General features: G+C 32.2%; 1 protein-coding gene across 3 annotated transcripts in view; it reads right to left on the reverse strand.

The window, feature by feature from the left end:
* Nucleotides 1–26,649, reverse strand: part of Atg16 (Autophagy-related 16) — a 419,651-nt gene extending 393,002 nt beyond the window's left edge. The window contains exons 1-6 of one of the 3 annotated variants that reach the window (XM_089639325.1): nucleotides 26,249–26,649; nucleotides 24,404–24,505; nucleotides 20,176–20,350; nucleotides 15,096–15,258; nucleotides 11,917–12,005; nucleotides 10,474–10,527 (exon numbers count right to left, since the gene is read on the reverse strand). In XM_089639325.1, coding sequence (XP_089495451.1) covers nucleotides 10,474–10,527; nucleotides 11,917–12,005; nucleotides 15,096–15,258; nucleotides 20,176–20,350; nucleotides 24,404–24,505; nucleotides 26,249–26,351 — 686 coding nt within the window. In that variant the 5' untranslated portion in view covers nucleotides 26,352–26,649. Of the gene's footprint in view, nucleotides 1–10,473; nucleotides 10,531–11,916; nucleotides 12,006–15,095; nucleotides 15,259–20,175; nucleotides 20,351–24,403; nucleotides 24,506–26,248 lie in introns of all 3 variants that reach the window. The other 2 variants (XM_089639324.1, XM_089639326.1) reach the window with 2 other exon arrangements.
* Between the last annotated feature and the right edge of the window lie 1,085 nt (nucleotides 26,650–27,734).

Consider the following 27,734-nt stretch of genomic DNA (forward strand, 5'->3'; position numbering starts at 1 on the left):
TAATATATAAATTTGTTCAGAATTATCTAATTATGAGCTGGGGCCCATTTAATTCTTATAGCATCATTTATTCTTTCTAAATTTTCAACTGACATGACTTGCATTTTTAACTATCGAGATTTCTATCTCAACACGTCTTGAGATATAACCTTTTATATTGAGTCTCTTGCTTCATTTATTAATTTCCTAGAGCTATGTGTTTAGAAACCGCATTTTATATAATAAATGTTAAATTTGTCATAAGAGTTTTATTACTGGTGCAAGCATTTAATCTACCCACATGTATCCTCGAGTTCCTTTTATGGAAGTATTAAATACAGGTAAGATAATTGCTACATATTTAAAAAAAAAAAACCATGTGGGGAAGTGACGTCATTTCACCAGAAATGCTTTATTTATGTGAATACCGCATAAGAGTTCCAACTGCTCCCAATTGTATAGATACAATGAGACTGGCATCCCTAACTGGGGTATGTTGTGAGGCTGAAGGTTAGGGGGAGGGGAAGGAGATGGGGGAGAGGAAGGTGGGGAAGTACCTGGCTATTCAGATCTGTTCATCAAACACGGCCAAAGCCATTTTAATTCTGAATGGTGGTCTTACAGCAGGGCGATACTGAGAGTATCTTCCACTCTGGAACGTGCCGCAAATAAATTATACATTATTTTAAATTAATAAAATGTGAAATGACACAAATTAATCAAATGAAACTTACTTACAGGCGACGGGATTTAAACCCGCGACCTCCGGCTTGCTAGCCGAGAGTCTTATCCCTCGACCATGGAGGTCGTCAAAGACCACGAAGGCCATGGTGTCACATTACGATTTCTCATAACTGGGGATTCATATATATAGAAGCCTGCTGTACCACTTGAGAATCTCGAAACAGCAGCTGTCAAAAATTGTTCCGGAGGTTTGTTGGGCCGTCTACAATAGGCTTTACTTAAAAGTGGGTTCTTGATAGAAACAATAATCCATTACGACATTATTTATTTACAATTAATAAAACTCAATATTATTGTGCTCACTCAGTGCACATACCTTCAAAACTTGTACGATTTATGTTCCGTGACAAACCGCACCGCGCGGTGGCCATCAAAAAATTAAATAATCTCCTCCCCTGCTTTCCCGTTTCCAATGAGCGGAGAATGTTTTCCGTCGGCCATGGAAAACACAAACATTAAGTTTTCAAACAAAAATGTGGATGGGATGCCCCCTTTCCAAATGTTTGGAGCAATGTTCATCGTGATGTTTAGGCTTAATATCGATATTGAAATAAAGATGAATTTCTAAATTTAAAATCATTATTGTTGATTGTGTGCGGGCGGTCAAAAGGTGTGATATTTAGACATTTATAGTAATGGCTCTGAATTGCAAGCACGTCAATTTTATGATAATTAAATTAGTCTTGTCTTTTAACCTCTCAGACAAAGACTTTTATTTACTTTGTGTTCCTTTGCGAACTGTCAAAACGTGAAAATAGTGATATTTACGAGTTTTGTTAAAAGCTTCATAACTCACGTTTTGGGAAACGTAGCCTCATTCTAAAAAATGTTTTGGAAAGATTATGAAATTCACTATTGTATTGTTATACGTAAATATTTGCGTTTCTAAATATACATTTTCTGAAAACGTCAAAAATATGTAAAAATCGCTGACCATTATTTCAAAGCTGTGAAAAATGTACTTTTTTCTGAGTATCATAAAGAAATAACACTTTATATATTGAAGAAATATAATTAAAAACTATTAGTCACCTCAAAATATTAACCGTCCAAACTAAAATATTTTTAATAAATTATTTAGAAACGCAATAAATTATGAACGAACAAGATGACAGATCCAATCGACTTGCAGGTGATGCACCTCTACATTCCATAGATATTCTTGAATACAGACGCGTAGCGTTATTCATTATCGATACTCTGTTTTTTAAATCATGGCAATCCGTATACTAGTGATGGAAATAAATCGATTTTTGTAAAATCTCGCGCGTTTACGTGAAAAGACGTTCTAATGTCTTGACCGCTATTATCATATTTACGTCTTTTGACGTTCTAATGTTCTGAGTGGTTAAATTGCCAAGTTTAATATTTATTTTTATTTACTTTTACTAACTTATGTCGCATGGTTCAATTAGAAAGCAGCGAAAACTATATTGAATTAAGATCTTGCTTATTGGATTATGTATTGAAATAAACCTTAACTCCTCAGGCTAACTGTTCGGTTTTGGGAACAAACTACCCATAGAGTCAATTTGTTCCCTTTTCGGAACAGCTCATATGGTCTCATAGCAATCATGGTGTCTACCTTACCGTCATGGTTAGAAAGATGAACTAAACGGTGTATAAAAGGGAAATCACAAAAATATATATTCAAATATAGACGTTAACAACAGAATAATTAAAATGTACACCTCTATGAAACCAAAAGGTTCCGACCGCAATTTGAGAAAAAATTATGAAACTTTGTGAATTTTTCATTAATTATTTTTATATGAAGCGACAAAAAAGTGAGGTGGCAGTAATGTTCATAAAACTAGTATTTTTTTTATTATCAGTAATTTTACTTACTGTTTAGGCAAAAAAAAATGTGAGGTGAAACATTTTTAAACATTTTTAGTACAATTTTATGTAAATTAGTTAAGATAGCATACTAATAACAATAAAGCATTCAAAATAAAATTATTAAATGAAAACAGATTTTATCCATTTAATCTTTTTTTGAGTTTGAAACAAAATAAATATTTTCATAGAATACTTTGTACAGCAAAAATAACTTCAATGTGCAATTACAGTGATGTGAAGTATTGCATACGGCGTCAAAAAAAAATTAACTTTTGTAAATTACAGGAAAGTAATAGATTTACTTCAAATTTTTATATTCATTACAAAAATTGTTAATATTATACTTAACTTGGTATAACATTTAGAAAAGATATTCTTCATTGAGAAAGTTTCCCCACAACAACATTCGAATCAAAGATGAAAATTCTACTAAAATATTAATCTCCAATCTAGTAGATTACTGCACCAATTTTAGATATATGTTTTACTTAAACTTGAAAAAAAAAATCGAGTATTGGTCCTTAAAACACAAATTAAATATTTCATAAGGAAAAATAATATTTAATTATTGAAGACAATATTTGCGATTTCTAAACGAAAATCTGAAACAGAAAAGCATACAGTCGCATCTAGGACTCGAACCCAAGACCCTTGCATTGCCGGGGCACTGCTCTACCACTGAGCTAATGAGACCCTATCATACTTCGAATAAGAACTACCAACATTTTCTTTCATTTTTCTCACCGCACATTTTCATTGGGAACTATCTTTATGTATGTATGATTGCAAGATTCAACCCTAACTAAATGCAATCTAAACAGCGTCTTTTAGATAAACCTACTTTTTTATTTTAATGTGCGACATCTATTGACTTTACTGCAAAGTCTATTGAAAAAAATTTGAGGTTTTACTCGCTAAGTTATTCCAAAAAAATAAATAAAAATAATTTAGTTTAAAATGTAATATTATTACGAAAACTTGGGTATTTAACAATAATATTTGTACGGGAGGTGCAATTTTATTTCATCTCACGATGAAGATAGATGGAAAAAAATCAATACAAAAAAAATATTTTTTTTAACTATATTACAGTGTATTTTAATTTTGTCAATTTTTTATTTTGGTCTGACTGAGGATTGAACCTTCCTACACAGGAACTGGAGTCTACAACTCAACCAACCGAGCCATGTCCCGATGGGATAAGACTGACATTTATTGCGTATATTAACAGCTGTTATGTCATTGAATTTCAGAGAAGTGCGAGCGTGTGAGCATGTGTATACGTGATTGCAACCAAAAATTGATAGAAAGCATTGTCATCGACAACGAGTCTATCAGCCGAGTTTCAACTCAATCGGAAGTCGGGAAGTGGGTTAATTTTCACTTTCAAGACTTGCAAAAAATACGAAAAAAAAAATGTAATTCAAATAGACGAACAAGTTTAAAAATGTTAAAAAATTATAGGCTTCAATATTTGTTGAAAAATTTTTGGGATGGCGTAATTTTAATCTTCATGCTTGATAAATAAGGTTTTACTGCAAATGAGATTAAGGCGATGCCATACATAGTAATGAAAAATCATGTGTTTTTGGTTTGAAAATTTGGTCGACTAGAAATGTTTCAGATGCTTTAATTAAATACTGCGAGTAGAATACATCTTGGCCTTTGAAATAATCGAGTATTTTTTAGATAAATCTTTTTATAAGCCCAGAAAAAAATAAAGTATGAGGCCTATGAAAACTGCTTTAAAGTTCAAAATCTCCTACTTACGGACCCATTTTCGGTTATGATTTTATTGTATAATGTGGAAAATTAAGTTATCTATAAAATGATCGAAAAAAATTAAATATTTATGCCTGAACATTCACAAAATAAAATAAAAGGCACTTTTTGGCCATGTTTTTTTCTTGCATAAATCAAAACAGGCGGATGGTGTTTTAAGCGGGAATTTAAACCTTATCGCCATCTACGTAAGGATTGTTATTGATAGTGAAAATATTACACGAAGTAGTGCATCACCTTAAGATTTAAATGACTAACATAATATGAATAATGTTGAATGAACTATTGACATAATTATAGTGATTTTTTTTGTAGTACATATTATGCAGTGTTGTGCTACTTTCATCTTTAGCCAACGTCACGGACAGCTTTACAGTGTCCTACATCGGGGCAGATGTATAATACGATGGACACTGTATAATGCTGTCCATAACGTTCGCTAAAGAATGAGGTAACGCAAAACGGCATAATACCCCAAAAATAAAGCATTATATATAATACTTTTGGCAGTGAAAATCTCGAATCATATCTCTTGACAAAATATTTATATTACATAAAAGGCACAATATAAAGTTAATACTCTTATAATGATAATTAATATATTTTCTATATAATGATTTTGATGCAATGATTAATTAAGAATAAAATAGTCAAGCATTAATTTGTGAAATGAATAGTGATTATGATTACAACTATATTAGGCTTGAAACAAATAAATGATATAGATTAATAGTGAAAGAGAATACATATATATATATATTAGGGTGTCCCAAAAAAATTAAAGTTGTTATTTTTGAACGCATACCCTCTAATTTTGTTTTAATAATGACAAAAAGCTTATAAAATTTTTTTCGTTTACTTTGGACAACTGTAACCCGTGCCGACTTGCATCGAAAGATGTCAGTACTTGTACATGACGCTAGCGAGCAAACGTGTTGATGAGCTTGTAGTAATTTTTTTATTTATTGTTTTTGTGTTTAATTCGTAGAACTCAATTTAATTTTTATAAATTTAATTTAGATTAAATTTGATAATATTATTATTAAGTTCTGCAAGTGTTGCAACGAATGACCCAAATTTAACACTAATTAATAAAGTACGGAAAATAATTTACTCACCACTTCTCAGTATTTTCACAAAACCCAAGCAGTATAATGCACCCAAATAATTCATAGCAATAAAGTCATTAGTAAATAATTAAGAACTCATTACCATTTACTGAGGGGAAAACATAGATTGGTTTAACCAACAATAGATCATGTCATCGGTTTAACCAGTAATAAATCAATGTATGCACCTTCAAAATTTACATTTGAAATAGTATAAATACGTCGTCTCAATGTGGACTAACCACAGTTTGAAAATGGCCTTGTAAGCCGAAACAGCTGTCACAATAATAAAAAACTAAAACACTTGCAGAACTTAATAATAATATTATCAAATTTAATCTAAATTAAATTTATAAAAAATAAAAAAAAGCTTGTAGTAACTTGCTATTTTGTTAGTAAACGAAAATCACTCGTTCAGGCAAGATGTTGTTAGATTAACGCACTTCTAAAAAGAGTATATTTTTAATAGGAGTCGTAAAACACCAAATATCGGGTTTTAAATTGGCATCTAATGGACAAGTTCTTGAAGTTTTGTTCTACAATATCCGGAAAGTGAATTTAACTGTCAATATATACCAAATATAGCCATAGTTGGTAATAAAAGCTGTGTTTGAAGTAAAAATCAGTCAAGTGACTACAAGCCCTGACATACCACTCTTCAAAAAGTTTCGAGATAACTGTAAAAATGTTGATCCCGATAAAATTCAGTGCTACAGAGAAAATCTCACATTGCACCTAACCGCTTAAGAAATCGATGATTTGCTTGACTTTTACCGTACTGCACTGACAACAAAAATACTTGGAGATGACTATTGAGAGTTTTTAGAGCTCTGTGTGATAGTTTTAGGAGGAGATACATCGAAAATTTAAGATTTGGCCCCCAAGTGCTCGATGGATGGCAAAGGCGCTTTATTCCTTGAAAATATAATTTATTTGTGCACAATTTAAAATTACGGGTAAGGATAAGGCGGCACTTTTAGACGTTTGCCTATTCATAGTAACATCCTATGTCAAGCCATGGTTACAATGTATTATAGCAGTTAAAGCACCTTACCAGGACTTGTGCTTTTTGAAATCGATGAAGGCTTAAGAAAAAATTGATGAAAACATCTCAATGGCAGCTTTATTTCTATTCATTAAGCAGTTATGGTATTTGACCGATGAAGGATCTATTTTATCGCTGTTTGACGATGCTGTGGATCAAACAACTAAAATAAAAATGCTCGAAATATCAAAAAAAATCATTTATCAACCCATGACAATCGTTACATCCCATCGAAGGAAGATCTTGATGGTAAATTGTATGGTAAGTTTATTAAGAAGTTTAAATTATGTTTTGTTTTGAGGTTTTTGTTCATATCATAATTTAGTGACTTTTGTTTCAGAGAAAAATATTTACGACTTCATTTCAGTCAAGAGCAAGTATTTGTTTGATCGTCTGAAAACAGATGCCAGTTCGAACGAACGAATTCCCTACGATGTGGTCAAATAATGCTTCGTATCAAGAAGTCAGAAAGAAGGTGTCGCCGCTGAGGGTAGTGAATGATACAGCTGAAAGAACTGTTAAGTTAATGCAAGATTTTCATGGCTTAATCTCACGGTCGAAGAGGAACAAAAACAATTTTTGTTACGATGCGTTCAGGAACACCGGAAGATTTATCCTGACTGTAAAAAACAAACTATGAAAAAAAAAATAAACCATTTTTAAATATAAAATACTACATAATTGAACATTTGCGCATTTTTAAATTTTATTTATCCGACAAAAATGAAAGTTGAAAATCCTTCCATATTAACTCTGTATCATATGTTTGGCATCAAGTCGGCACGGGTTGCCGGTGTTTAATCAAAATAATATTTATTATATGAGTAATAACTCATATAATAATCAAATGAATCAAATGGAATAAAATAAGAGGGTATGCATATTTAATTTCATGAAAAAAAAATTCTTCCTTATGTCCTGGGACACCCTAATGTATATATATTTTTCAAATATTTTTTTTTTTTATAATAGTGTAATGAAAATAATTAAAGAACTTGGAATAAAAGTTTAAGAGCATTGCATCTATGAAGCATGCAAATTTATCAAGAACATTAAAACAAAAATAATGAAATAAATGATACAGGGTGTCTGGGTGTTAAGTGCACTAACTTCAGGAGGTTATTCAACATGATGGTAGAAGTAAAAAAAAAGTGTTTTGAAATTACATTGATTTTTCCCATAGAAGGTAATTTGATTTTCCTAAAAAACTACATTGAAAGTTGGAATTTCGAAAAAATGCTTTTTTTTTGTACTATCATGTAGAATCACCTGCAGAAGTATTGCACTTTATCCCCAGACACCTTGTTTATTATGCATGTTTAATAAATCATTCCTAGTTATAAGACATATAATATTTGACTGTCCTAAAAAGGGGATTCCTTGGAAAAGTTGGACAGTCAAAAGTCAGTTTCAAAAGAAAGTCGAAGTGAAATGACACCAAACTGCGCTATATAAATTCTATGTTATGTTATTACTAAAAGGATATACAATTGTACAATATGTATTTCCTGTACCAAATAAAAAAAAGTAAGTACTACTGCTGCGCCAGCTGTTGTGTTTCCACAAACAGTTCTCCCACTCGTCGTGGAAGGAGATTATAAATAATTGGTTCTTTGTGATAAATCAGGGATTTATTAATACTTCGCGTATTACAATGGTGACTTGATAGTAGACCTAACTAGAAGCTGGCTAATTGAGATCTGAAACAGTAAGTTTGTCTGGGAGCATTCTCACTGGCCCTGGTGACTACTGGCCGCTAGCTGCCATCTTGCGGACTTCCACACAAGCTCTATGCACTGCCCTCTATGAGTGCATCTGTGAAGCTCTTACTTCCCAACAATGTAATAAAAACAATACGTGAAAATTCATATTTTTCTTGTCTAAACAGTAGAAGTTTTGATATTTTATGGACAAGTAGTTTTTTTAAAAAAACTAAGTAAATTTCAATTTAATGGGCCGATATAGTGCCAAGAATCTTGTATAAGAAAACTTTTAGTAAAAACATTTGATGCGGCCAGATTAAAAATTTTTTTTTGTTTATTTTAAACATTAAACATAATCAAATACTTCAAGTTTATGTTTTAAATGAATCGTGAAACAATACATTTCTGATTAGACAGATCATACAACTCCTGACCAATGTACAAACCCAAATAACAAAACACAGAATAGAAATAACACCACCAGATGGAGGTTTGAAAAGTCAATGAAATGGATAGCAATATTTAAGGGTGCCATAAACCAAAAATCAGAGTAGAAAAGAATCGTAAATATCGATTATGTGGATTAAAAAAAACTGTTATATTATTATTATGTATATATTTAGCTAAAATATTGTTGCCGTTCAGACAAAAGTCACCAAACCACAACAAACATTCTTTAGATAATACAAATTGGAAAGCTAAAGTAAGCTACATTAACTTTAAACATTTCAAAGTTTTATCTATTAGCATAATGATAGAAAAAAAATAAAATCAATCAAATAAGATTATTTCTCTAACATCAAAATTTATATATCTCTACATTTTCGCAAGTGGATTGGTGACCTTTGCCTGAAAGGCGACAATATGTACATACAACATAATATAATACCAACACGATAATAATTATATGTAACACAATATATAATATTATGAGATTTTAAGCTTTGTATAGCAAAGCAAACAAAACAAAACAAAACATGCAAAAAATAAAGATTTCAGCAACCCAAGCAAACTATACAACCATGCCAAAAATAATATCTAACAGTCCAGTGATCATTGCTGCAGTATTAGATGTAGTGCAATGTAGTTGCAATGTGAAATGTGTTTATTTGTGCAATGTAATGTGTATTTTTGCAAAATGAAGTTTTTTTTGTAGCATATAGTTTGTAAATGTATATTTTTAATCAGCAGTGGCGAAAGCAAACTTAGAAAATAAAAGCAATGAAGAGCGGGACCAATTGTCTGAAAACATCAACTTGTGAGATGCTTTGGAAGGTGTCACGCTTATTGTCAAACTACACACCGTTTAAACATCTATTTCAGACAACTTGTGAGATGCTTTGGAAGGTGTCACGCTTATTATCAAACTACACACTGTTTAAACATCTATTTCAGACAACTTGTGAGATGCTTTGGAGGGTGTCACGCTTATTGTCAAACTACACACTGTTTAAAAATGAATGTACCTACCGTAAAACTGCAAACAAGCAAGATGTGACGAGTTTTTATGCTCAACTAGCTGACAGTTGAAATAACCTCTTTTTTATGTGAAAACTGATAGAAGCCAATGGAACTATGGCATCCCCAATCAGGATATTTTGTGAGGCTGACGTGAGTTGGGAGAGGAAGGAGATGGGGTAAAATATGGTTGAGGAAGTACCTGGCTTTTCATATCTCATCTCCAAATACGGCTATTGCCATTTCAAGCAATGTTTCGATTATGAATGGCGATACTAAGAGTATCTACCACTGGATAGAACTATTGAATACAAAAATGTTGTGCCATTTTAATAAATAGTCATTGCAAATACTAAATAATGGAGACAACTGATATCTCCATGCTAAATTTTCGTGCTACAGGTCTCCCTCTTCAACGTAACCCGAGGAAAGATAGGCAATTTTAGGAGGGGACCAAGATTTTTCTACCATAATAATTATTAAAATTTCTGTCCAGAAGATCATCTAATTATTCAAAATGTACCGATTATATCCATTAATAATAATTATAAATAGGTAATGAAATGTACCGATTATATCCATCAATAATAATTACAAATATGTAATGAATGTACCGATTATATCCATTAATAATAATTACAAATTCGTAATGAAATCTGCAAGCACTGAATTACGTTACTAACAAAACTTCACACTACAATAAATGCAAACTCCCTGTCGCATTCGCTAGTAAATTGAAGATGTATTGTAAAAAAGTTTGTATCGTGTGTACTGCATGAATGATCACTGGGCCGTCGTGTCAGGAACTTACCCGAGACTAACCCTACTGAAGGTGTTCAGTAAAAAGGCAGTTGGTTTGCTTGTCCTGCTGAAATTAGACACACAAAACCAAAAGAAGAAAAACCGCCAATCATTTATACACACTACACAGAAAGGGGTTAGTTATTTCCTCCTAAGTTACTGAAACTACAATATTGTTATGTTACTTTTCTACAGGAGTCAACCAGATATCAAATTCAAATAAAGAATGTGTCACAATGAATTTGTCAAGAGTTCAGATCTGCGCTAGTGTAACATAAAATGCATTTTGCTTAAAGTAGAAAAAACGAAATTACCAGTTTTGTATCCCTTTGTAATGTAAAATAAAATACATTTTGCAAAAGTTTGTAAAAATAATAATTTGCATTAAATTATTATTATGTATCTAGTTTACTTTTCTATTCTAATAATTTTAATCGCACAGTAAACCATTTCACCAAAGGTAAAATCAACTATTTCATGACAATTAACATTCCAATCTAATATCAAAAGGCTAAAGCTAAATAAAAATTGAATAGGGGTGCTTAATTTTTTTTTTAATAATTTATTCAATACTATGTTCACAAAATTTTGATTTGACAATATTTATAAATGTTGTCAATTTTCATAAATTTTATTCAATGGTATTGTTAACTAGGAGCAATTTATAAAGATATTTTATTTAATGTAAAAAAAAAAAAAAAAAACTAATGGGAAAGTTTTATAACTGCTATGCAAGTTTTGTTGCAAAATAATAAACAACTGTGGTTTTCTATAGCTTATGTGTATGTAACAACTAACAGTAAAAGCGGAATTAGACTTCAAAAATAAGAAACAAATAAAAACAAATCATAAAAAAAAATTTAAAAACACACATCTTCAAAAAAGACTTTTTCAAAAAAATCACTCAAAAATCCAAAACCACAGAAAAAAATTGAATAATATGTACTAAAATAATAACATACATTTTAATTTGAAAGATAAAAAGCTGGGTTATCTAAAAACTGCGCAAAACATAAAATGAAAATGATTGATGCTGAAATTTGTATATTGTTAGGGCAGAAAAATTAATATATCAGTTTTATAAGAGGAATTCTAAAATATAATTGAAAGATAATATAAAAAAAACAATAATTATTGTTTTTATATGGAAACTTAAAAATCCAAAACAAATTATATTTTAATAGTTAATGAACTTCAAAAAAATAATGTATATATTTCAAAGAGGTATTAAAGAAATAGCAATGTGTTGGAATATTTATCAGTGGACAAGAATAATAATTTATTGTCAATATACATTGTTAATAATGAATGAATATTGATCTACTTTTGAAATACCAGGCAAACTATTTATTAACATGGGTAGTCAAGCTAAATAAAATAGTATAAATTACTACATACTTCTATAAGTGAGTGCAAACAAAAAGAGATTTTAATGAAAAGGAAACAGACTTACTTTAGGAAATTTTCATTATCTTCATTCATCTTGTCAGCATCCTTTGCCTTGTATTTGATAAGTCTCTCGACAAGTTGGCGGTTTTCATCCTGAAAAGAAACATTATGCAACGGTTAGTAGCTGAGACGACAAAGGTGTCGGGTTCCCACTAAAGTATCCCGGGTTCAATCCCCTGTTATCTAAGTTCTGCATTCTCCATCATTAGAGGAACGGTTGGGTGGGCTTTTAATACTAATAAAACATTGCTTACATTTGAATTTGAGGCCAAAATACCTACTAAACTTAAACATTAAGTATAATTTTAATCAAAGATGTTCTACTTTAATAATTTGTGTTTCAACTCCATATGGAGTCAGTGAGACTACGGCATCCCCAATTGGAGGGGAAGGAGATGGGGAAGTACCTGGATATTCATTCAGATCTGGTCGCCAAACACGGCCAAAGCCATTTCATTGAAATAATAATAAATAACCGAATTTCGTTTAAGCTTCAATCAACACTGCTGTATTTTTGAATAATCGTAAAAGGAACATGTCTAATTATTTAAAACAATTAAATGGATACTTCAAGACTCCATAGCTCATATTTGAAAAAGTTACAAGTTGAAAATAGTTTCAATGACCTAAAAAGTCCAGACAGAAAATTATGTGCCAATTATACGATTTCAGAGATCACTGTTCGAGGGTTTTGAAGCTTCAGATAACATATTTTCTGCTTTACAGTAGATATTTGTTTAAATACAGAGTGATATATACACACCATAATAAGGTCAGAATAGGCAAGTACATACTTCCAAACTCTTATTTCCAAGCAGGAAGAGTATAAACTAAGATAAAGAAATGGGCGCTTAGGTGATTTGGGCAAGTAGACAGAACGGCTGAAGAAAGGAGCAAAATAGCAAAATAATATACATAGATAATAGACGTAGGGAAAAACACATTTCTAAGAAGATTTAATGGTACGATCAAGTGAACTGAATGCTTGAATGGACTTATAGTAAAAGTTCGAATGACAAAAGAGAAAAATACGTTTGGGAAGAAATTAGTTTTGATTAATTAACATTTATCTGAGATAAACGTTAAACATGGCACACATTAGGGTATACAATGTAACACTAACAGAAAAAATATGACCAAAAAATAATACCTTTTTCTTCTTAATCCTTCCAACGCGATCACAATCACTTACTTCAAACATGATTCAAATTGATTTATTTCACTGAATTAAAAAATATTAATTAATGAAAAAATAACATATCAAGGTTTTGAAAAATAATTTCGAAAAAAATTCTGGTAAAAAACGGAAACGTGACTGCAACTGCCGAGTGAATGCAACCAACTAAAAAACACAGAGTTGAATATGAAATGGTTGTCTGCCAAGAGTTCTGGAGAAAATATCGTGGGTGGGTCAACACTTAATGGATTACCAAACGGATTATTGAAACTATTTTAGGAGCTCATAGCGTTGGTGCTCCACTCTAGACGGGATAAGCAAAAGGATATGTTTTTAATAGAATATTGCTCTTTGTAAAATACCACATAAGAGTTACAATTTCTCAAAGCCAGTGGGACTACGGCATCCTCAATCGGAATATGTTGGAGGCTAAATGGGGTGGGGAGGAGAATGAGATGAGGAAGGCGAGATTGTTAAGTACCGGGCTGTTCGGGTTTGGTCACTAAACACAGTTAAAGCCAAATCAAGCAAATTTTAATTAAAACCTGGTATCTCTATCGCCCAGGCAAATAAGCTTTAACCTGGGCGATATTTTATTTATTTATTACTTTACATTAAAACATATTATATATATAGCAAAAATAACATAAATAACAATAACATTAATACATGTTATTATGAATTGTAGGTCGATATTAGTTCTCACCTAGGATATACGTACTCGTATGTATTTTTGGATACAGGATTTGGTAAAAGTTTGTCAATGTAAATATTATTATTACGTCAGATTAGTTGCAAATCTGTTAATGCTTTAGAGAAATTAAGCAATTTAAATTTGTTAATTTAATTTAATGTTTTTAAATTAAACTATATTAAAGTTAATTTCATTTTTAAAAAGAAATTGACAATTTCTTGTTATTATAAGTCATGTTATAACCTTTTTAAGAGCAAAGCTTGTGCAAAAAAATAGGAGAAATATAAGATAATTAATAGTAATCAAAATATACAAAAATTACAAATAAATAAAAAGAGCACAAGTACAATAAGAATAAATAAAGAAAGGAGTACATACCTAACAAACAGAGGTAGAAAAGAATATGAAAGAGAAAAAAAATAAAAGAAAAATAATGCACTAAGTATACCTAATATAATAGATTAAGAGTGTAACAAGCCTGCATTTAAATAATTAAATTAACAAGTTGAATAATTTCAAATATTATAATAAATAAATCATTCTGTTTCCTCTGTAAATGTGTATGTACTGTACATTTCAATAAATCATCCAAATACTGCACCCACATGTGACGGCAATAACACATAAAGTATAAATACGTTATACTATTTCACAGGATAATCCTAGTTAAGTGACGAAAAACTTGGCATTCGTCCACATTCACGTCCAACACGTATTGTGTGACGTGCGGTACATTCGTTTACACGCGACCTGTCTAATCTAATAGTTGGGAAGAATATGTTGGTGACATTTCACTGTCGCTGCATTTAATGCAAGAATTTTGTCACTAATCTCCGGTAATCTGCAGGAATTTTGGAAGGCGCTGAACTATCCACGGATACGTGAATAAATATTATTATTGTGAGCCCCATTGCTAACGCAAAGATACTAATCAGACTAGATGAATCCCTCTGCTTGTGAGTATGTATTGAAGTGGTTCGTTACGTTCCCTTCAACTGCGGTGTAAAGCGTTGGGTATAGAGTTCGGCCGGAGAGGTCAAAGGGTCTTCCTCAACCAGCCTCTCTCGATAAGATATGCCACTCATCTGGTGGGCAGACGCATCTGCCACCAAGACCTGGACAGACTTCACCCTGTGGACACCAAACCTAGCGAACGACTTATGGTAGAAGTGTTGGTTATCCAATAAACGGTTCCCAAGGCGGCAGTACCCATATCAACGGGTCAGTGGAAAACGTTTGTGGAGAAGAGCGGGAAAAAAATACAAAAATTTGAATTTGAAGAAGAATTAAAAAGCATTAGTGGATTATTTACCTGTGCCTTCCTTAGCTTTTCTTCCAACGCAGCACAGGTGATCTGCAGGGCCTGGTGTTCATCCCGGAGGTGCTGCTCCAAGCTCTTCAGTTCCTTGAGGCTGGTGTGGAGGCGAGACACGTCCAGCTCCAGGGATGAAATGCTAACTCTCGCGTGCGATAGGCTGTAATTAACAATTAATTTTGTGAATTTAATTATCTATTCTTACTATAAATACATAATCGACAATGAGCAGGGATATTGTATAAAGCGGTACAAATTTAAAGATACTAATAATAACTTTTACATGCTCTTTGGGTCTTTAGCCATTGAATATTTCTTAGCAAAAATAGCTTAAAAATTGAGTGTCTTAAAAAACAATTTTGGATACAACAATATTTATTTTAATATTTAATATTCTCCTTGCAAAAATTAATCAAAAGAGTGAAAAGTTAAAATGGATTCCAAAAAAAGGGATTGCTATATATGTGTTATTTTTATACATAAAATTACGAAAAACCAAATGCCAAAATACTTCGGATGAAATTGTTTTTAACAAGTGGACTATTTTTCACAAATGTGCATTACACAAATATGTTAAATAATAAGATACCTACATTATGTAACAGAAAACAATTGCAAAAAAAACAGTTTTTATCCTCCTTTATGATGTATGTTCATGTATGATGTATGTTTACTCATGCATGATGAGATGCCTAAAAGTCTGAAGAATTAATGTATTTAAAAAAAAAATTATAATTTTATAAACAACTAGTGGACCCCGCATTGCTTCTCTATTGCTAAGGCCTTTCTCGGGTGTCTTCGACTTCTTCCCCATTCAATACTGTATACCACAATTTTACTGTTAAAAAACTACATTACATCGAATTTAATTCGACCCAGTACCTCATTCCATTGCAGAGATATAGCGTTAAGTATTTCTCGGGCGTCCCAAAATTCTTCTACGATTCAAACCACTCTCTAAACACTCCAGGCACTAATAAGAACAAATTTTGAAACCTTCAGCGATATCGGTCGACTACTTTTCGAGTTTTGCGAGGGTAAACATGCGCAGACTGAATTTTTATTTATTAAGATGAAATATAATCTTGAGCATGTTAATTTGTATTGTACGAATACGTAATACAAACTAATTCAATAATTAATAAAATAAAATAAAACTAAATATCTCCCTGCTTCTTCAGTCTTACAATGTATCACCATCACATTCATTGACTCCGGGGCAAAGATATTAGAAGAACGAGATGTGCTATGCGCAGTTCGTACTGAGTGAAATTGTTTTGCCGAGTGTCGCCGGTTTTGTTCACCAATACTACTGCACACCTTCGCTTGCGCTAAGGTATCCGCACTAATACATAGAACAGATTTCTGTGCGTACACGTCCCGATACCGTTCAAAGTACCCTAATTAGGTAGTACTCCGGCTACGGTCCGGCGGCCAACATAGCATATCTCGTTCTTCTAATATCTTTGCTTCGGGGAGACCACTGTATGGTATAACAATAAAAAAATCATAAATTTTTGTTGCTTCAAAAAAAAACAGATTTTTTCTGCTTTATAGTTAAGATAACACGTCAGAATGATGTGTAAATTTCATTACAAACACTCTTCACCAAAGTTATCACATTACCTGTTTGCGAAATTGTATTATTTTATGTTGGCTGGATTAATTCTACAGTAAGAAACTCAGACGGCAATGAACAAACCACAAAAAAGATGTGCATAAACATTTTTTAATCTGAAAAAGATTTGCATAAATTATACAGCTTCCAGTAATAAAGAATATAAAAATCTGTATCAGAATGAGATCATTGCACTTAAAATCTATTTAGGAGTCCATAAAAGATAACTGGGTCAAATAGAATTTATGTAACACAATTTAACACAGCTGTCGGGCTATTTTCTAAAATCTGATCAAATGTAAACAAACCAGTAAGAGATATTTTAATACATTTAATGGGGAACTAATTTTGAGGACTTTTATTATTTGGCGGAAGCCAGTATTATTATTGAAGTTATTTATAATATAAGGAAGTTACGTTGTGTTGTAAGTTTAACCCTTGGAATGCCAACCTAAAATACGGAGTGGCCCGTTGTACAACGGCTAACATTATTTTTGTAGTATATAACTTATTTGTTTTTTTGTAGAATTATGTTTTTACAAATTCTACCGTCTTACCAGATGTGTTTGTATTTTATAAAAAAATTGCATACAGAGTTTTAAGGGATGTACTTGACTTACTTTAACCAATGATTGCTGACATTTTTAAGAGTAGAAACGTAAATGATATTTTGATCTCCGGTGTTTTTTTTTATTTATTTTTATTTTTATTTCAACAAAAAACATTGAAAATCAGTAGGAATTGGATAGCTAGGGTCGATGTGAGGGGCTACTTGACGGAATACGATACTTTGGCAGTTACTCGGCTGAGTTATCAGTGGTGACTTGTGAAATTTTTTTTTCAAAAAAATTTCACAATTGTTACTGGATACTGGAATTTAAATTACACTTTTTACTTGAAATAATGTCAGAAATCACTGGTCAAAGTAAGTCAAGTACGTCCCAACAATCTGTTTATAACTATCCTACGTCTGTCTCGACACAAGTTTATCCTAGTGAGACAGACATCGAAAAAAAAAACCTGTAAAAAAACTTTATATTGTTAATAAAAAAAAAAATTTAAATAAAGTTTCTTCAGGATAGCTACTTATGTATATAAATAGAGAAATGTTTTTCTTTCTTTAATGTTATAAAAAAATACAAAAGGTATAATAAAGAAATACAAGATTATTACATTTTCCAGCTTAATAAACATTCTTCACAATAAAAATAAGCGATAATTTTTGAAAATCAGAATTACGTCATTATACATGGAAATTTGCGATATGCTTTTTACAGATAAAATAAATATGTTTGCAAGTGACAAAATGACAATAATATATTAGAATAATATTAAGATACAGTTTTTCCTTGTCGACCAAATAGAATTAAATTTTTTCATATGAAGCAGATACAACCATAAAACAATAAACACTATATTTATTTTTAATTTTTTTTAATAGGTTTACAAAACCGTAGCGTAATGTATTATACTGCCCTGACGAAGTTACTAGCTTCATCGGCAAACCTGGTCGGCATTAGGTATAAATAATAAAAGTAGTGCATCTCTATTACTATAAAATTCCGGAGCGGATTTTGAGATGACTCATATCTGCTATGGAAATGCATTCATGGGGTTGACCAAGAATGTACATAATTTGTTATAGCTCAGTTCAAAATGGTAACAAGCTCGAAAATAAGAAATAAATACTTTCCATCAAACCACTCTACATAATATCATGCTCAGAGTGGTAGATACTCTTAGGACGGGTTGTTTCAAAGAATTTGAACAATTCATCAAATTTCAAAGTTCATTTTCAAGTTCTGTGAATGATTTTTTCAAGTTCTGTTTTTATTTCAGTTTTGTCAAGCAACTAGCCTACAATGATATAATAAAAGAACTTAAATAGACTTTCACAGAACCCGAAAATGAACGTTGAAATTTGATGAACTGTTCAAATTCTCCGAAACAACCCGTCCTTAGTATCTTCTCGGTCAAAGACCACTATTCCATATCATTGAAAAGTTGTCAAGAATTCAGAATATTCTGTGATTTTCACTGTTTGTTTTAATTGTTCTTAAATAAATGTGTAAGGTATTTGTGATTAAAATGAGTTAAAAGCCCATTCACTTTAAATTATCTTATTTAAAGTAGTCCCTGCAATAGCTCGTACGGACGTCATCGACATTTGTCCTATTCCTATACAGAAAATACTAAATACGTTGACGTCACATACAATCTCTCGCTGTGATTAGTATATTTAAATTGTAGCATTTCCATTTTGCAACATTCTATATTCTGTTTATCATAAATTGACATAGTTTGACAGTGTGGTTAAGACTCAATGTCAAAGAAAGATAAGAATCAAAAATTCAACAAATATTTAAACGGTTGGCTCACATTAACATATTAACTACCAACCCCGCCAAGTAAATAAACAAAATAGATAAGTAAAAAGAAGACAGATTCTGATAAGACACCTTTTCTTATCTTAAATCATGCCCTTTCGTAATTATTAAGAAAATTCTGCTATTCGAAATAATTCAAAATAACTAATGAACCATCAAGCTGTTTTCAATAGGTAGAGACGATGGAATGACGCATTCTCAAACAGAAACCTGGACAGATAAGTGACAAATTTTCAGACATGACTAGTGATCCAAAAATAAATTCCAGGGAATTTATTTTTGGGGAATATTCCCAGGGAATAGGGAATTTATTTTTGAGGAATATTCCCGAAATGGGGAATATTGCGGAAATTTTCATCTTAATGTTGAAATCCTCAGTAACTAATGGGATTGTCTCTTACAATGAAATTTCGTGTTATTTCAAAAAGCATAATATTTATTAGAGGATGCTGAGGACAGAACTTTTTGAAATTTTGGAAAATAGTGAACACATAGTACCAAAGATATACGGAAAAAAAATTGTTAATATTTGTGGCCGGTCGATAAGTGTGTGATGTTAAGGTACATAATAACAGGGGCCGCATTGTTGCAGCACTGCCATTCGAATTACGATGTAACAAGACACAATCGTGTCCAATTTGTTGGCTTTTGGGAATAGCTCATAGAAATCATTGTGTCTCCATTACTGTCATGTTTAGAAATATGATCTAAACTGTATGAGAAAGAGAAAACATATTTACTTTATATTTAAGTCTAGAAGTTAATCACAGAATATTTAAAATGTACCCCTTTATGAAACCAAAGGTTCCAAATGCAATTAGTGAAAAAGCTTAATGAAATTTGAAATTTTTATTAATTATTTTTATATGAAACACAAAAAGAGGAAACAATAATATTAATAATAAAATGTGGGTTTTTCACTAACCACTGGAGCTTATTTAGTCACATTTTGGCCATTTGCAAAACCCGCAAGCTTACGCTGGCCAAAATGTTGCCAATTTGAAAAGATCCCGAGATCAGGAACTCCCAGGGGTCTAAACCACATTACGTTTCGAAAACACAATTACAATACCTTTCATCTTTGAACTGTATGGCTTTTTCCGCTTCCTGCAGCTTAGTGTTGAGATTGATGATCTGTTGCGCATTTTCCCCCCGGCGCCGGTGCAGGCTGGTTAGTTCTTCCTGCTGCGTCAGCAGACGCTGCTCCAGCTGCTGGATCCGCTCCGAGTTGGCCCCGGAGATAAGACCTAGAATTAAACAGCAAAAATAAATCTGCATCCAACTCTGCAACGATGGCTGGTCTCAGAGGTCTGTATATCCCACTTAAATAAACCTACCTTAAAAATATAAATAATACAAAAATTTATAGTATTATTGCAATAAATTAATCTACACTTTCATAAATATGAACCAAATTCCAGCTACAAATCTCTGCGCCGCGTGCGCCTCTATGACCGCCCTACTGACTATAACGTGTCAAGCTAAATATGCAAAATGATGCACATGACATATTCAATATGTTGACTGTATGCCACAACAAAAAAATTATGTATGCGCAATGTGCATTCAAGGGAAGACTAGTTTGAGTTAGTGTTGAAAAAGGCCGTGCCTCTCAGTACAAATCACAAATGTAGCAATCATTGCCATCTGACTCTGTTTTTTTTTTAATAGAGTGGAGACATTAACGTATAGTTCCCGTGAGGGCTCGGGCCATGGGCCCATGGTGCTATTGTACCTATATTAATTAGTATGATGTTACTAACGGTATAAATAAAATAAAAACATGTTTACGTTGGCTTTCTTTCATCAATAATTATGTGGTGAAAAAAAAAAAGGAATTTTTATAATGTCTAGTACAGTGGTACCTCGACATACGAGTTCAATTCGTTCCGCAACCTTGCTCGTATCTTGAATTACTCGTATATCGATTCAGATTTCCCCATACAAAACATTTAGACTACCATTAATCCGTTCAAACCCCCAAAATGTCACCCCAGTTATTTTTGTTACATGGTTTTGAATAATAAAAACGTATTTATAAATGACAAATATTTATTGTACAAAAACAAAAAAGAGAATGTAAATAAATAAATAAATTAGATCTGGTCTTTGCCTTTTTCGCTACATTTTTCTCGCTTTCACCTGTAGGCCGTATAGAAAAAAACATGTCCAAGGAGGTTTGTTTCTTCCTCCCTCTCAGAATGTTCCGGAAATGAGTTAGGCAAGTGTCATCAAAAAGATCAGATGCACGACCTGTTGCAACTTTTTCTGGGTGTTTATTTTCCACGAACTGTGAAACTCTCCCACATTCCTAAGATCTCCTTTATCTCACTTGTAGAAATAACCTCCTCCTCCTCTGACTCCTCGAAACCAATTTCTTGCATAACATCCATATGCTGCTGTGACTGTAACTCTTGTATCTCCTCAGTCGTCAGTTCCTGGGTGTGCTCCTCGACGAGTTCGTTCACGTCTCTCTTTTCCACCTCTAGATCCATGGATTTTCCCAGAGACACAATCTCCTCCTCTACTGACATACCGGGTTCCAATTCTTCATAGATCCTTTCAGCTACAGCTTCAGGCCACAGCTTTTTCCATGCAGAGGTCAAGGTCCTCGTTGTAACACCCAGCCAGGCCTGATCGATAATTTTTAGGCAAATCGCGATATTAAAGTGGTCCTTCCAGAACTCTCGAAGGGTGAGGTTTGTGGCCGACCTGCTAAACCGAACTCGTATCTCGAATTTCGCTCGTAACTCAAAGCAAAAAATCACTCACTCGCCGGCTCGTATCTCGAAAAACTCGTATGTCGAGGTACCACTGTACTTAGCTTGTAATATGAATAAATTAAGAGGTTATATGTCACACGGATATTTGATTGGTAATCCTAACTAAAATTAGCTAAAGCTGGGGTTAAGCCATTCTTGGCAAAAACTTGCTATGCCTATGCTTGTAGCAAGATGTAAATTAATTTTCTATTTTTCCTACTGCCTAATTGGAATGGATGCAATTTTTCCATGTTTTCATCTGTACAAATACTGCGTTAGTCCGAATATAGCGATGTTTTCACCTAATTTCATTTAAATTAATTTTGCATCCCAATAAAAGCAGAAGTGGAATTCTACGCCTATTGAAGAGGGTTTTAAGAAATCTTACATTACAATTTGAATGGGGCTAAGAATGATTTATGGGAAGTTGAAAATAATGATTCATCGAGCAATAATTGCTCAAACGACACAAATAGTTTCATTCTTAATTTTTAATCTGCATTTTAATTATTTCTTTTAAAACTTATTCCAATACATGTATATATTACATCCGTTGTGCTATATTCAAGGTTGTGTTACATTCGTGATGACTTAAGACGGGTTGTTTCGGAGAATTTGAACAATTCATCAAATTTCAACGTTCATTTTCGGGTTCTGTGAAAGTCCTATTCAAGTTCTGTTATTATATCATTATAGGCTAGTTGCTTGACAGAACTGAAATAAAAACAGAACTTTAAAAAATCTTTCACAGAACTTGAAACTTAACTTTGAAATTTGAAGAATTGTTCAAGTTTTCCGAAACGACCCGTCCTTAGTGGAGTTAGAGAAAGAATTTTAATTTATTTAACTAACACCTCCCCAATAAGGAAGTTGAGTGAAAAATATTTTGACTTATAAAAAATATGTTCATGTAGATCAAAAAATATCGATTCTAAATATGTAAATATATTTCTATATTATTATTCTTAGAATTAGTTAAACGTTCTTGAAAACGCTTTCAATAGCACTAAACTGAATACGCTCCACGATTGGTCGAAAGAATTCTGACGTCACATGTGTCGTGACTTGTACGTACAACGGATCACCTATGGTGCATCTCTTTCTATTACATGAGAGATGGTCGGTTTAGATGAGAGAGGTGTATAGGCCAAACGTTTATTTGTGTCAAATCACAGCCGGTCATTGAGTTAAAGCTTCCAAGTAAGTATATCAATTTATTAATTGTGTTCATTTGTACATTACGATAAATATAATACATTTTTACAGTATAATAATCATTGCGAATTCTATCCATCTGACATTTACCAGGTATATTTTTATATACCTTTTATATAAATATTTTTCACTCAACTTCCTTATTATTCTCTACTCATTATAATATATATTATAATGTGGTGATGGCTTTTAAATATTTCATCTTTTGTTTACCATATAATAAGGCACTGCTGAAAACCAGCTGCATTCCCGGAGAAACTAATAATAGAGATAGAGACAGAAAAAAATAGCTCCCATCTATTGTCAAATATATGTAGGTATTTGTTGTTATTATTATATGAAATGGATTTCTAAAGATACATATTCGTATAGTGCTTTATAATAATATGTTGTTTATTGCATCGCTTAGAAGTTTTTATTATTATAAATGTCACATTACATGTGATACACTTCAGGCCGCCGCGCCGCCCAGAAAAGTCTCACAGTGAACTGGGCTGTAAACCGTTATTTTACTTTTGGTCTTTACTTTTCTGCGCGGCGGTCCTGAAATGGCGCGGGGCACGTCAACAAATAGCGACGGCAATACCGTACCGGGCGGGAAAAGCAAATATTCTAACTTAAAATATTAATTTAACTATGAAATCTTAATCAATTTTTTTTTTTTTTTTTAATAATATCAATTCTAATAGACGGTTAACATTGGTAAAAAAATTACTGGAATTCCTTATAGAAGAATTAATTTTTTTTCCATACAAAATGTTTAAGCGAAGTGGTTCTAACAGTTTGAATGACGTCACACCCACACCCCGCCTCTTACCGCTCGGATTCCGCTCGTTTTGGCGGGCTTAATAAAATTCAAACTTTGAGAATTAATTTAACTATGAAAACAAACTTTAAAAAAAAAAAAAAAAATACTCGTATTTAAGTTTGAATGCTAACATTGAGAAAAAAAAATAAAAAAATGGACTCAACTTCCTTATTGAGAATAAGTTGTTAGTAATCATAAGTAATTAGTAACGAAAATTTTATTTTGTTTAGTTATAATTTGCATATACATACTTTGAGGTATAACTTTTTAAATTATTTAATCTTATTTTACTTTTAAGGTATATAATATAAATACACATAATTTAATATGGCATATTGGGCACCCATACCTGCTGGAATTTATTTATTCTTCACTATAAACACCCGCAAAACTTCCAAAGCAGTTTGTCAGCAGTTTTATTTGACAATATTAATTATAGCACTAAAGAACAATAAATTAAATAAATAAATCGTGGCAGTAATTCCAATAATTAAGAATATATATTTTCAAGTTACCTCCGCCCACTCCTCCATTTGATGTTCGTAGTTTTTCATTCTGTATGGAAAGCTGGAGGTTCTCTCCGCGTAAGGAATTCGCACTATCAAACAGGCGGCTATCTGAAATGTTAACATTTATTTTTTCACAAAAGCATCTCCAAATTACATTAGTTTGATGTGAAATATTATGTAAAGAACTAACTGCAAATCAGTAATTTTACAGGAGCAATCGCAACAGATTTTGTGAGTTTTACCACAAATTATGCAGAAGTACACCCTAATGTTGAATTTAGCAGCCGCCTCTGGTCTGGAGGCCCAAAACACCTGAAAAAAACCCTGACTCTATGCAGAAACAGGCGGTCTGTTTGATAGATTCCTCTCTCTCAACAAACGGATTGCTATTCTTAGAGCAAAGGCGTCAGGTAGGTATGCTGTCCTTGTTTTTAACAGTATTACAGTGTTATTATTATTTTATATATATTGTTAATATTATTATACATGTCCGCATGTGTGAGCGTGATTGCCACCAAAAGTTGATAGAATGCATTGACATCGAAAACAAGCCTATGTTCCGAGTTTCAACTAGATCAGATGTCAGGAAATGGGTTAATTTCCACTTTCAAGATTTGTATTAATTTTTTTGTTTAGTTTTAATTACAAAGTTTGTACATGATGTAGGTATAAAGTATAATATAGTTATAATTTTTTTTTAAATTCACAGTCCTCTTCACTAAGGTTTCCTGTTCTGAAGCGGCCTGTAGTTTTTAAACCTTTGTTTTTAGTTTCATGTTGTCTTTACATCGTCTTCATAATGTTTGTAAGTTGAATATCACTTTGATCGCTCAGTCATTTCATCATGCAGGGTACAATAAACACGAAGATTTCATTATTGAAAAAAGAATTTTTACTCAAACATTAAAACGGCCACCATCTTGAACCGGAAATGGAATGTACAAACAAATTTACAGACGCATCAATAAATTTCTTCATCATGTTCTTCTTGCGTCTTCACCTATCAGAGTTTGCCAATCATCAATGGCTTTCTTGTCAAACTGATTTTGCTTTGTTTCTTGATTTTGTATGTCTTTCCAAGGTTCAAAAAAATATATTAAAAAAAACATAGGGAAGGCTAACGGAAAAACCATTTAGTGAATTGCTTTAAGATTATGTCAGATTAAACATAACAGCTGTTTCGCTTTCATATTTCGACATAAAACCAAATGAGAGATATATTTACAGATCTTTGAAATGAATGAGCTAGAATTCAAAGTAGTATTGGGTCATCTGATGGATTTGACAGCTGTTTCGCTTTAATATGCCAACATGTAACCAAATACATAGTCCCATGATAAAATATAATAATTATTAATAGGTTTTCATCTTGTCAAATTGACAGCTGTTTCATTAAAAGATATAACATCTATATTATTATTGTATCATGAAATTTAAAAGGCAGATAATTTTGATTATCATAAATTAATATGACAGAGTCAGGATTATATAATTGAAAATATATATATTAACTTATTAGATTAGGTATTTATAATAAAATGTACAAAAGCAATATGTCAAATGTAATAATTTTAAAAAATCAAGAAATTCGGGTTTATAAGGAAAGTGGTGATTCAAATTACAGTTCCACTTTCTCCCACTTGATAAGGCAGATAAATTTCTCTTATCAAAGTTATAATTCGATACAATATACATTTTTAAAATATAAATCACAATTAACAGAATACAATCGAAGATATAATAGCATCTTTTTAGTCTAACAGATCAATATAGTTGAGCAAAATGATTGATTTAGCTTAAAAATTCACCTGTACAAAATCAAAACAAAAAATAGGGTTATGTTTTACTTACTGAGAGCTATAATGTCCGTAAAGAGTCCGGTTTCTAGTTTGTTTCTTTCGTGTAAACTATTTAATATTGTGTTTCTCCAGCCAGACTCGTCAGATGCCATCATAAAAAAAACTCAAAACAACTTTTCCTGACAGAAATACGAATTACTTATCACTCAAAGGAAATTTGTTTACATATATAACTGTCAAATATAAAAATACTGTTGCACCAAGGACTCGCTATTCACTGACGGATATTCTGTCACCATCACCATGTCTTTGATTAGCTAAGTATCCGTTTGTGTTAGATATCAATTTAATTTGACATAATATTATGCTATAATAATGACATTTCGTATTATTTGTTGACAAAAGCATGGAGATATGAGTAACGAAAGACACCATGAAATTAGCACCAAAACAAATATTTTGGCAATGTCGGCAGGGCAGAGCCATCTCCATGTCAGTCGATAAATGCGTCGATAATGAAGCTACCTTCATTTATAATGTATCCGATATTTCAACCTATTTCCATAGATCGTTTCAGGTGTAAAAATTTAGATGGCGCTTTTCAGAATCTGCACGTTCTATTCTATTTCATTGATAATTTTATTATAATATATCAAGCCCATAAATAAACCACTCCCAATCGAGCCTATCCCGACAGTACTTTGTTATGGAAAATAGGAAGCTACAATTTGACGATTTTTTTTATTTTCTATCCGCACGTCCAAAGATCTCATGAAATGCAGCAACCGAACTCATTAATATCATATTATATTTTGATTAGAAGTTTAGTTTTCGAATAAATTGAGTCGGAAATTTGAATTTCTTTATATTAAATTTGAAAAAAAAATCGGTGGCTGGGGGTTAAGAAGAGCAAAATATATGTCAAAGCGAAGTTTATAAGCACCAAGTAAGTTTAGGTATAAGGTGGAAAGTTAAATTTAAAAAATCACTTTTAGCTATGGACGCTTAGATGGTTTGGGCATGTAGAGCGAATGAGCGAAGAAAGGAGTGTAAGGAGAATATACGATGCAAATGTGAATGGTAGCAGAAGTCGGGGACGCCCGAGGAAGACATGGCACGACCAAGTGAATCAAATACTTGAGTCGGGCCATGTCAAGAGTCAGAACAATAGAAGAATATGTATGAGACGATGTATGAATGTGAATGAGGCAAGGAGTGTGTGCCAAGACCGAGTTTTTTTTTTTTTTTTTTTTTTTTTATATTTACTCCACACAGGAGGCCCTGAAGAAAATAATTTCCCTCAGGGCCTATGTCATCTTTGGGGATGCTGTGTGGAGGGTCTTTTTGTGGAGAGGAAGGAGTGAACATGGGTCTTGAAGAGTCCCATGTTGTAGGAGGGAGGAAACACAGAGGCCGGCAGTTTGTTCCACAGCCGAGCTGTTGAACTTAAGAACGAATCATAGAAGCGACCCGTTCTCATGTGACAAGTGTCAACTGTGTACAAATGTTGGGCGCGCGTTTGGCGTGTATCCCGACTA

The sequence above is a fragment of the Hesperophylax consimilis genome, chromosome 14 (genome assembly GCF_061612785.1).
Source record: "Hesperophylax consimilis isolate HC1 chromosome 14, BYU_Hcon_1.0, whole genome shotgun sequence".
In the NCBI taxonomy this organism is placed as follows: domain Eukaryota; kingdom Metazoa; phylum Arthropoda; class Insecta; order Trichoptera; family Limnephilidae; genus Hesperophylax; species Hesperophylax consimilis.